A 12,389-nucleotide genomic window follows, 5' to 3' on the forward strand; every position below is an offset into this window, starting at 1 on the left:
TGTCCACCCCCAGGGAATTGCACCACCCTCTGGATTCGTTCCGCTCACTGGGGTCCTTGCCACCTGGCATGTGAAGGGAGAATGCTGTGAGGGACAGCACTGTCTCTGTCACGGTGCTCCTTCCCATCCAGGGACAGTCCCTGCCACATGGTCTGCCCTCCTCAGGTGTCTCCAAGAATAAAAGATCCCACACCAAGACCTGGGGGGCTTTGCTTCTTGCTTCTGCCAGGCCACCTTGCCATTGGTTCGGGAGCATGGTCAGTGAGGACCTTCTCGTGAGAAGACCTTCCCCGGAATACATAGTGTGTGCTGTACACCAATAGGCATTTGTTGAGCTATAAGTCACATAGCATAAAACTCACCCTTTCACTTGTGTGATACAGTGGTTTTTAGCATAATCACCAGACTGTGCAACCATCACCATCATTCAATTCCAGAACATTTTCATCACCCCAAAAGGAAACCCCATACCCACAGTGGTCACTCCTCATTTTTCTTTGACCCCTGCCCCTGGCAATCACTAATTTCTTTTCTGTCAGAATAAATAAAATAAAACCTATAGAGGAGCTTATTCTGGACATTTCTATAAATGGAGTCACACAGCAGGCGGCCTTTTGTGACTAGCTCTTTTCACTTAACATGTTTTTAAAGTTCATCCAGGTTGTAGCATGTTCAGTATTTCATTCCTTTTTATGACTCAGTTCTATTTCATCCTATGCATATATCACATTTTATCTATGAATACATCAGTCTATGGACATTTGGGCTTCTACTTTCTGACCGTGATGAATAATGCTGCTGTGAACGTGTCTGTCCAAGTTTTTGTGTGGACATGTATTTTCAGTTCTCTAGGAGCAGGTTTTGCTGGGTCATATGTAATATATATATATTCCAGAGAAGAAAGGAGAGGGAGAGAGAGAGAAAGACACCTTAATGATGAGAGGCAATTATAGATCAGCTGCCTCCTGCATGCCCCACACTGGGGATTGAGCCCACAACCCAGGCATGTGCCCTGACCAGGAGTCAAACTGTGACCTCCTGGTTCATAGGTCGACACTCAACCACTGAGCCATGTCAGCCAGATTATGTCTAACTTTTTGAGGAACTGCCAAACTATTTTCCTTAGTGGCTACACCAGTTTACAGTCCTACCAGCAAAGCATGAGAATTTCAATTTATCCACATTCTCACCAATACTTGTTCATCCTTTTTTCTTTTTTCTTTTTAAATGTTGTTGTTATTGATTCTTATCCTTTGATTATAACAGTCCTGCTGGGTGTGAGGTAGCTCATTGTGGTTTTGATTTTCATTTCCCTGTTGACTAATGATGTGGAGCACCTGGTCATGTATTGGTCATGTGTATATCTTCTTTGGAGAAAAGTTTTTCAAATCATTTGCCCATATTTTTAAGGGGGCTGTGCTTTTATTATTGAGATATGAGTTCTTTATATATTCTGTACATGAGACCCTTATGAAGGGTCTCTTAAGATTTGCAAATACGTATTTTCCCTTATTCCATGGGTTGTCTCTTCACTTTTTTGATAGAGCCCTTTGAAGTCTAAGAGTATTTCATTTTGATGAAGCCTAATTTTCCTATTTTTTCTTTGGTTGCTTGTGCTTTTGGTGTCATATGTAAGACCAGTAGGCATTTTAAAACTTTATCCTTTGATCACTGTTCACAAAATTGCCCCCAAAATGAGAAGGTGTTATCATCTGCTGCATTCTCTAATCCAAAGGCTACTGGTAGTGGGACCAACAGATGATATTAGCTCATTAGTTTCCTACTTTTATAAAATATTCTCAGTCATTTCTTCTCTGAGCACAGAGTCTCTGCCACTGTTGGCTCATCTTTCTTACTAGATTTAAAATGTATGTATGGGTATATTTTAAGCATTTGCTTAAGGGTAGCATTCCTCAATCCACAGCTATCTTTTTTAAAATATATTTTTATTGATTTCAGGGAGGAAGGGAGAGAGATAGAAACATTAATGTTGAGAGAGAATCCTTGACCAGCATGCCCCACACTGGGGATCAAGCCCACAACCCAGGCATGTGCCCTGACCAGGAATCGAATTGTGACCTCCTGGTTCATAGATCAATGCTCAACCACTGAGCCATGCCAGCCGGACCACAGCTATCTTAAGCAATCTCATTTTCACCAGGTTTATGTGAGCCCAGTACTTATCCTTGTGTGAGGAATGTTCCCACTATCTGGTCTATAATGCTTTGTTCTCTTTTTCGTCTAAGGATGGCTGCTTCTCCCCCACCTCCGCTCCATTTCCTCTTCCCTCCAAGTCAGGCCCATCACCCAACATGACCCTTTCTCTGTCAAGACTATTCTCAGAGATTCTGATCATTTCAAATCTTCAAGGAACCTTCTTACCTTTTCCACTTGCCCAGAATAGATGTCCTTCACTTCTGGCAACAGGCAAAAAGTATAAATTATTAAGACATTTGTACAAACCCATTGGTTGAATCTATAGATTCAAGTCAGCATCACTTCTTCAAAACTCACGGGCATGCTAGACTCTTCTTAGTGATGGAAGATCTTCTAAGAGAGTTCCAAAATCTTAAGTAAAATCATATGCTCCCTTGTCTCAAACAGGTCTCCCGTGACCCAGCCACAGCCAGTCTTTCCACTGTCCCTCCTCACCATCTTGCCACCCTTTGGTGCCAGTCACCTTGGCTGCAACGCCCTAAGCTCCTTCTGGGTCATGCCTCTGTGCCTGAAATGCTCTTACCACTCCCTGACCACATCCCCCATGATGAGCCCCTTTCCTGCCACTTCTTCAGAGACTGCCCTGCCTTTCCTATCCCCGCTTTCCTACCTGGCACTAATGTAAGAACAGTCTGCCTTATTCTTTGGATTTGTTCCTGCTAGAACGCAGGCTTGACAAGGGCGGGGACAGCATCTGTCTCATTTCCCAGTTGCATGCCCATCACCAAGCACAGATGGGCACTCAGTACGCATTTATTGAATGGATGCACACTTGAGTGAAGGTGGACTTGCTTTTTGATAATGGCAAAGTCACTTGAGATCAAGTCTTATGAGCAGAGCAGGATAATGTATAGAAATCATACACATAGGCCCATGTACTTGTGTAGTATTTTGAGTCTAGTTCAGCCCATTTTGTCACTCTTAGTGCATGGTAATTCTAGCAACAGTATTTTTGAGGAGAAACATTTTGGCCGAAGCAGTACTGCCACCCCCATGAATGGCATTTGTGTCTATGTTTGACTTGAGCTCTTTAAAGCCCATCTGTCAGTTTTCATAACTTTCTGAATTTTTCTCTAATTTTCTAACATTTCAATCTATTTCTAGAACGAAGATCCTAAAAATAACACCGTCTGTTTTCTGCTTTCTCTGTGTCTCAACCATATGGACTTTTCTGTTGTCATTATCTCTAATAAGCAAACTTATACTTTTTATATCTACCTTGGGCTTAAAGAAGCTCATTGTCCTTCCAATGAGTGAGTGAGAAAAGATCAGTTTGAGTAGTGCTATTTTCTGTTCTCATCAGTTTGTTTTTTTGTTGTTATTATTGTTAATTCTCATGTGAGGCTATTTTTTTCCATTGATTTTTAGAGAGGATGGAAGGGAGGGAGAGAGAAACATCGATGTAAGAAAGACTTATCAATTGGTTGCCTACCGCACACACCCCACCAGGGCTGGGGATCAACTTGCAGCCCAGGGATGTGCTCCCTCTCTCTGCGGTCACTGCTGTGAGTGGAGGCTGCAGTCACAGCCAAGGGCCCTGGGTTGGTTTGTGTCCAGCAAGAAGGGGCAGCCTCCTCCAAGCGGCTTTGTCCACTTGAGTGTGGTGTTCATGCTTGGGAAATTTAGAGAAGGCCAGGCAAGAAGGACTTCATGGGTTAAAAAAAAAATGCAACTTGCAATATAGACTCTTTCAAGCAATTCCTTTTTCCCCTTGATTAAAAAAAAAAAAAATGGAAGTGATCCAAGGTAAAAGTTATCCCAAGATAGAAATTTAAAACTACTATATGGGCAGTCAACAAGCACGTAGCCTGAATAAGTAAAAAGAAATTCAATGAAGTAATTGTTATTTGCACGAATTTATAAAGTCAGCAATTTAAAGCCATGTGCTCAAGTTTAAGTTGCATGTTGACTCTTATACCCAGGTATATTTAAGTCAGTTTATCTTCCTTTGGAGTTTAGCTCCCAATCTTGCTTAAAATTTGAAATTCTTTGTATTCTAGAATTCTAGATATTGGCTGCAAGCAGTGAATGTGAGAAGACCTGGGTTCTAGCCCCAATTGCACCACTAACCATGATTCTGGAAACTTACTTGAACTCAGAGCTTCCATTTAATGATTAGTCACATGGACACCATAGGACACGCCCCCAGCTCAGCAGGGGGCTGCAGTGTGAAGGAGGCCTGCTTGTGGCCAAGCCCATGTGAAAGGGGGTGGGAGGAACAGGCTGCTCACATTTATCGAGTTTCTTTTGTGTGCTGGAAGCTGGGTCGATGCTTCATATGATTCCACTTAATCCTTCTGGCAGCCCCAAGAGCAGATGTCAATGTCCCCATTTTTACACATAAGACAACCAAAGTGCGGGGGGGGGGGGGGGCGGGCGGGGTAAGGGGGGGAGGTGAATTGGGGTTCCCCTAGCTGTTAAGGGAGAGGGCTGGAATTCAGACCTAGACCCATCTTCCTCCAAAAAGTAAGCTCCCTCCTGTCATCTGCTGCTGCCATTTCTAAAAATTAAAACAAGTTATAATCAGAATAAAGCAGGAGGGGAAGAGGGAGGTTTTGAACTTGGATCCTCAGGCTCTTGCAACCCAGCAGAGTGTGTTTGAGGGTCTCAGGAAGTCCTCTTGAAGTTTTGATGAAATGTAACCAGTGAAGACCAATGGCCTCTTTAGTCAAGTAGAGGAAGATCTATAATAAATAAAAATTCCTATGTGAAAATATAGACAGAATGGGTCACCAAAGAAACCCAAAAGTAACCACAAATCAAGATGGTTTTCTAGTTAGTAAATTGAATGGTCTCTGAATTGCGTAATTAAGGGGAAAAATTGCTGTTTAAAAAAAGTACTTTGTGTGGTTTTTAGTGAGATAGTAGGGGGGTCTGTGACTGTTGGGCAAAAATACGGAGATCAGGAACCTTCTATGAAGTCTGAATTCCCCAGTTACCCAGTTCCAGAAGCACCGTTTGTGCTCTCTGTCCCCCACAGAGCCTTGTGTTAGGGTTCACACCACAGCTGTTCCTCGAGTCAGAGAATCTCACAACCTGGTTGCTACCCTCCGGAACTCCAGCACTGGGCCTGCTCTCAGCCTGACTGGGACTCGCTAGGACAGTCGGGGGCTGTCATGCAGGATGAGGATGGGCTTCTATGGGATTGCACACAGCATCCCTGTATAGGCTTGACTGTGAGCCTGATTTACATAGCAGACACGCTCCCAGATAGCATATTTAGCAAGATGCATTCACATTTCTGTTTTGTTCACCATTGTCCCGAGCGCTGTATGTGGATGTGTCGGACGCAGTGGGGCCTTTCAGGAAACAGCAGGACGATTCCAGGCCGAGCATGACAGGTCTTTAGAGGGACGCACCTGCTCTAACCCAGGCCCACGAGCAAACGGGGGGCTGAAAAGAGGCTCCATGAATTGAGTGTTGACAGCGGGCCATGGCTGTCCGAAGGCTCAGGTGGTTGTCAGACATAAGTTTAGCTTAGCTCTTTGAGTAATTTGTCACGCCTCACTCGGCCCCTGCTGGGCCAGCACGTGCCAGCTTAGTGTCAGAGTGCCTGTTCACCAGACGGCCACTCAGGCCTAACGTCCTGCTGTTCCCCAGACCAGCGGCTTGCTGGGGCCATGCACAGAGGGCCGAGCCGCGGTGACAGCCAAGTACTGTGCAGAATAAGCGTGTTCATAATGAGACGTGAATGGCATTAGTGGGTCCCTCTGGAATGGGGCCTGAGAGGGCGCCTCTCGCCGAGGAAGTTTGGCAGCCTGTTCGTTAGTTAAGGTGAGTCACCGGGAGCTCTGCCTGCAGCCGAGGAGCCAGTGCAGCTCACGCTTGCAGGCCCAGGGCTGTGTGACCCCCTATGGGAAAGATCATAAATCATCAGAGGGGCCACTTTTGAAACCTTGAAACTCAGTTCCCTTTTTAAAAGCTGCTTAGAGGCAGCCTAAAGGCAAATTCTGGAATAGGGCTGCCCAGTCGTGCTTTCCACGGCGGCAGGTGCGTCTGTGTGTGCCTCCAGCACGGGACCCCGAGCCACAGCCAGGGAGACGAGAGGAACTGGATCTCTGTTCTTTACTGTAGTTAATTTAAACTTAAATTTAGATAGCCACGTGTGACCCATGGCCGCTGTACTGACAGCACAGCCCGGACTGCCTCTGGTTTCGTGGTGCAGAATGCTCTCTGAATACAGTTCAAGGAGAAGGGGGAGGGAGAGCCTGCACCGAGAAAACAGAAAAATATTTTCCTGTTTTAAGACACGTGCTCTATCGAAAGCTAATTGGAAGGGCATAATTGTCACCAAGTTATGTTTTTAAGAGGCCATTTTGACAACACAGTGAGAGATGCTAGGATTGCTTCTGTCGCTACAGATCATAAACTGATGTTGATCTACATTCCCGGTGCTCCTGGAAAATTAGCATGATTTTCACAATGACCAAAACGCGTCTTTTAACTTTGGTGTTGACGATGAGGAAGGGGAAAATGAGACATCATGCCGCCTTCCCCAAGTGTTAATTCATAAAGTCATACGTGTGGTGCCTCCATCGCCGTCGAATTATTCTGGCGTTATCCTGTTATTGGAAGTGCAGCATTCACCTTCCCAGGAAGCAGAAGCTGCACACAAAAGGGGAAGATTTGCTTTCTGCCCCATGAAAGGCGGCCACACGCAGGGGTCCTGTTAAGACAGCTGGAAAGTTGCTTCAGTGTGTTACGCTTGTAAGTTTTATTGGTGGCTGGTTTTTGATTACACATTTGAATGCGTGTGTTCCAGACTGCAGTTTTAATTAAAAGGCAGTCTTTTTTTAAGTATTGCCCTGTGCACTCTCTGCTTGATCCTCCAACGTATTTGTTCTTATTTCCGAATGCTCACAGCCTAGCTCGGCTTTCGGCTCAGGTGCCCCCTCAGAGCATGCCTCCTCGGCCTTCCCTCTTCCCAGGGACATGATTAGCTTATTTCTTAGGAGTGTGTGCCACCACCTTCTCACTGATCCTTGCTTGAAGTAGCAAATCATTTTGTCAGTAGGCTGAAGAGGACATTTTATCCGGGAACTAGCAAGAGAAGATCCAGCTCTGTCCCCCAGCTGTCAGTGGAAAGAGATGCTGTCATCGTCCGTGTCTCTGTTTTTGTTCGTTTGACTCAATCTTAATGGTCTTTTGATGTGATTCTGTAACTATGGATTACATACTTTTTATTGATACTAGTGTTGGATGCAATTGAAATCCAAAAGAAACTTCGGTCTCAAAATCAGAATTTTATCATTAAGACCAATCCTTAAATTTCTGACAGATGTTAACAAACTTGCAAGGTAATCTCCCCCCCTCCCCGCCCCGCCCCTCCCCCCCTCCCCCAAAACATAAAAGTTGCATCACTGTACGTAAAGCAGAGTGGACCCTGGCATTGTTATGTGTGCCATTCTGCACATGCACTTGTTTCCTTAACCGATCACTGCAGCTACGAGGAGCGAGCCCTCTATCTCGAAGCCATAATTCAGAACCACCGCGAAGTAATGACATTTGAGGATTTCGCAGCCCAAGTCTTCTCTCCGTCTCCCAGCTACTCCCTCGGTGGAACGGGTGAGTGTCTGCATTATTCTTCCCTCGCACGCTTAAAACACACTCGAGCAGCAGATGTACACCTGTTTTTCACAGATAAATGCTTGCGAATTTAAGAAGAGCATTCTCCCTCTGAATCAACTAATGAATATCAAAAGGAACGATGACATTCATTTTAATGTGTTTTGTATCCGAGCTGTTCACCCAGTTCTTTTCTTCCGCTATCCTGTTAACCTCCGAATCTAGCGAGGTTAATGAACTTTCCTCAGTGATGTGCTCGGTTCATTTGGGAGTGTGGGTTTCTTGCTGAGCTGGGAATAATGTTGTCTAAAAGCGATGCCCGCATCAGTGCTTACTTATCAAAAAAAGAGTTCCTCACAGTCGAAGCCGTTGCTACTAATGCTAAATGGGGATTACGCTGCCGAGATACTCGAGATACCCGGGTCAGGGATTAATGCGGGAGGAATGGAAGGACGGTGTCCCCTGGTCCATCATGATGGCAGGGCCGCACGAGCCTTCCCTACAGCGGCCTGTGTCACATGGACCGGCCGCCGACCAGAGCAGCACCTGGTGTGGAACCTATTTAGAAACTGGCTGACCGTCATGTTCATTTATTAGGCATATGGGAAATTTCAAACATTTCCGTGAATGTTCTTGTTTTTAGGTTTCACTCTCTTATATGAACAATTCAGGGAAAATGGTATACTGCCACCTAAAATGATTGTATGATTATTGTGGGTGGAGTTTTATTTTTTTTTTTTCAAAGAATAGAATTACTTACAAATTTCTGCATGTCATTGCAGATGACTTGCCTTTCAGAGAGTAATGGGATGCTTAGTCAACGCATGCTGAAATTCTCAGTGAAGGGCTTCCTTCTGCTAGTGTAGACACATTGTGAGGGCGCTTAATAGATTTCTAACCTGTGTCAGTTGCCTCTGACACCACCTTCCTTCTCCTGTTCTGACTTGTTAACAAATCTCTTACACACAAAGTGAAAAAAAATTAAATTCCGTGAAATAAATCACTTACAAATAAAATCAGCCATGCATCACTGTTTAACATCGCTGGCTTCGGTCCTCGCCTCTCCCAGCTTTGTTGGGAGATAAGAGGAGAGGCTTGCACTCGCCGGGGGAGCCAGGAGCAGCAGGCAGAAGGCCTGGGAGATAAGCAAGCTGGCCAAGGGAGCAGAGCCATGCGATTTACATAATCACGCCCCTGCTTCCTGGTGAGGCGTCGAGGAACACAGGGATGGCCTCTATTGATCGTTGTTGAACTGGAATACTAAGCAACATGAGAAAAGCTTATAACTTAAAGCTTTGATTAATGTTTCCTACATTAAAAAGGTAGAACAGCTGTGAATTGAATTCTTTTATACACTCTGCCAACGTTCCATCTAAAACCAAAAGGAAATCAGTTTCAAGGGAAATGAAGATTTCATACCCAGTTTAGGTAGAGGTTTAAAATTGTTTCTAATTCTTGGTGAAAGCCCATGAAAGATCTATAGCAAAGCTAATTTTTTAAAGATAATTATTCTGGTTTTTTCACCCTCACAATGATTTGGGGCTTAATTTTTCAGTACTTTGAGAAACCTTTTTGTTTCTTAAAATTAAAGAGATTAAATAATAGATATTTGCACTCATCAATTCAACTGTTACATTCTTAAGGCTCTTGACTATTGAAACAAATATTGATGAACTTTATTTTCTAGGTATATTTTAGCCTCTGTATAAATTTGATTTTTTTCCCCAAAAGTTTAAGATTATTAAAACCAATTTAAATTAGTGTGTAGGTAACATCTTAAGTGAGACTGTAGGAGTCATTTGGGTTTTTTAAGACCTGCAGTTTAAAGACGATTACTGACAAGCTTCTTCAAGAACATCGCGTTTGCCAAAGTCCCTTAACAGATAAAGGTTCTGACAGCTCAGAAGTGTGGGCATTGGAACCTGTACAAAAGGAACGTGAAACCAAAGATGGAATATCAAGACAAATCCTGCTCCTTTCTTTTTTCAAGTTATTTACACCAGTATCACATTTCATACTGTTTAAGGTTTAGGGAATTGGGTGTTGAGTGATAAAAATTTTTGTATGCATATCACACCAATCCATGAATGGGACTTGTGTCAGGGCATAATGCTCTCTCTCTTTTAATGCTTTGCCTATGTGCCCACCACAGTGATTAAGAAGGAACTAGAAATGAACTTGACCTGAACTGAAATTGGGGGCAGCGCAGTGAGGGTGGAGCACGCACAGGCGCACTCTCAGAGCCACCTCCTCGCCCCATGCCCGTGCCGGTTCTGCTTTCGAGGAATCCCTACCCCTGTCTGTTACCACTTTTACAGATGAAAACACTTCTCACTTATTCACAGTGTTTTTTATTATCTTGGGGCGAGTGTGATCAAACCCAGATGAGCTGAGCAGCTTAAACTAAGAAACTGAGAGGCAGTCTGCTCTTCCAAGCAGCAAGCCAGTTGGAAAAATTGACCCCGAGCAGCTTAAGCTCCCACAGTGCCCATCCGACCCAACCCGGCCATCCTGGCCAGCAGGGTCACCAAAGCCAGGCCTTGGGCTACTGCTCACATGCATATGCACAGCCTGAGGAGCGAGGGGCCCTCGGGTTCTCTTTGTATCCTTGTCCAAGGGCTTTGTTGTGAACACAGAAGGAGAGCAACCTGAACGCTGTGTTCACTGCACACTGGCTTTGTAGCAGCCAGCAGCCCCTGTTTCTAGAGGGAGGGACTCTGATGTTGCTTTACATCCTCGCTGTAAGTAAGAGATGTGCCAAGTGGGAAGTGCCCTCTCCTCAGACTCGCCCTGCCCCAGGGCTGTCGCTTGTCACCCAAGGCGGCCATAGATGGTCACGGTGGCCAACTGTGTCCTCTATTCATGACTCACTGTCAACCACAGATGTGAGGCAGGGTCTTTTGTTGTTTGGCTAATAGGTGGGTGCTCAGCTTTTTTTAAAAGAGGATTTTTACACACGTATTTTGCCAATGCAAAAACATTATTTTACAATGCCACATACCTCCTATCTATTCTGCCCACTCCTTGTTTCAGTAATGCCCACTGTAGAACCGGATTGGAGCTGCTTTCTTACCTAGCCCTGTAATTTGCATTCCTTTTGATTCCTTCCTTATTGACCAGCAATTTCTGAGTGGTAGCCAGTGTTAAACTATTGGCTGCAGTTAACACACACACGAGTGTGTGTTTGCATATATATGTCTACACGTGTGTGTATAGATATGTTCTATGTATGTACATATGTGCATTTCACACACACACACACACACACACACATTGGGGTAAGGGACTAAGTTTGTGTTTCCAAGCATGTTTCCAATGAAGGGGGCCAGCAAAGGAGCTGTTAAAGGGTTAACGGGCACGGGCGCCCTCGACTGCTGGGAGGGGTTGATGTAATCGCTGCCGCTCACAGCCAAGTGCATCTGTTCACCATGAGGTCATTCTTCTGCATGCTAATGATTTGGAAAATCAAGTCTAATGCTTGACATTATCAGAAAGGATATAAATAGTGTAAATCTTTACTTTTGGGAAGCTGCTCTTATAAAACAAAAGGAGAAAAGAGAAACTTTAGCTTGGACTTGAGGGGTTTTTTTTTTCAGACTGCTTTAATGATTGTGTCTGGACCTTAAGATCTGGGAGGGATCCCCTTGTGTCTGTTGATAAATGATCCCCAAATTACTATTAGTCACAGCTGACAATTTGGTAATTGTGAACTACAGGTATGTCTAATTTAACATCATATTTTAAGAATTTCCAAGTGCTTTGGTCAGAAGGTGATAAAGATGGATTTCTCTCAAAGAATGTCTAAAACCAAGAAAAATGAGTGGTTCCTCTCCCTATAAGAGAAGTGTTTGCTGAGGATGCCGGCACTGTTTGTGGTCCTTCCTGCTTTAATATTGCTATAGGGAGCCAGCAGAGGGAGCACAGATCGTTGTTTATTTGTTAGCCCTACATAAAACAACATGATTTCTCCAAGATATGGTCAGAAACACTCCCTCCTTCATGACAGGCTAGAGACTGTGAAGGCTCCAGGATTTAGAACAAGTGGGAGAAAATGCCTCACTAGGCACCATCAGATTCTGCCACTTGTAATGTAGGTCATATTTGGAGCTTAAAGCAGATTAGTCCATGTTGGTCTCCGGATGCTGCTGCCTCTGCTGCTACTGTACAGAGCTTCACGTTTTCACCTTTCACGCTCAGGAATTGCACAGGTGCCCGCTTAGAAAGCTTTACCAACCTAACAGAAAAGACCTTAGTAATTTTTCTCTGCAACAAAATCATTATATTAAGTTCACAGAAACTATCAGAAGACCCTGGGTGCATCTCTTAGCAGCCTGTCTCCTAGAAGGAGAGGTGCAAGCCAGGGCCAGGACATATGAAAATGCTGGCCCCGTGCCCGCCCCGTGGGATAGTCCCAGAAATCAGAGCCACGGCTGCTGGTGTATTAATATCAGTTAAAGACCAGGGCTGAATCTCAGAATTTCACTCGGATACTCCAGAAGTTACCTTTAAGTGCAAGTGCTCTTGTGACCCTGTCTGTTCAGGAGCTCCGGCTGCCACCCCGCACCCTCAGGTGTCCATGGCTAAGCAAGTGTAGCCACACGCCCTGC

The 12,389-nt window shown here is 44.6% G+C and overlaps 1 protein-coding gene across 3 annotated transcripts in view; it reads left to right on the forward strand.

Annotated features, from left to right (window-relative positions):
* Positions 1–12,389, forward strand: part of RALGAPA2 (Ral GTPase activating protein catalytic subunit alpha 2) — a 300,833-nt gene that overhangs the window by 270,115 nt on the left and 18,329 nt on the right. For 2 of the 3 annotated variants that reach the window (XM_081097209.1, XM_081097211.1), the window contains one exon: positions 7,661–8,755. In XM_081097209.1, the coding sequence (XP_080953335.1) occupies positions 7,661–7,877 (217 nt within the window). In that variant the 3' untranslated portion in view covers positions 7,878–8,755. Of the gene's footprint in view, positions 1–7,660; positions 8,756–12,389 lie in introns of those variants that run through there. The other variant, XM_081097210.1, reaches the window with a different exon arrangement.

The sequence above is a fragment of the Myotis nattereri genome (assembly GCF_964212035.1).
Source record: "Myotis nattereri genome assembly, chromosome: 8".
In the NCBI taxonomy this organism is placed as follows: Eukaryota; Metazoa; Chordata; class Mammalia; order Chiroptera; family Vespertilionidae; genus Myotis; species Myotis nattereri.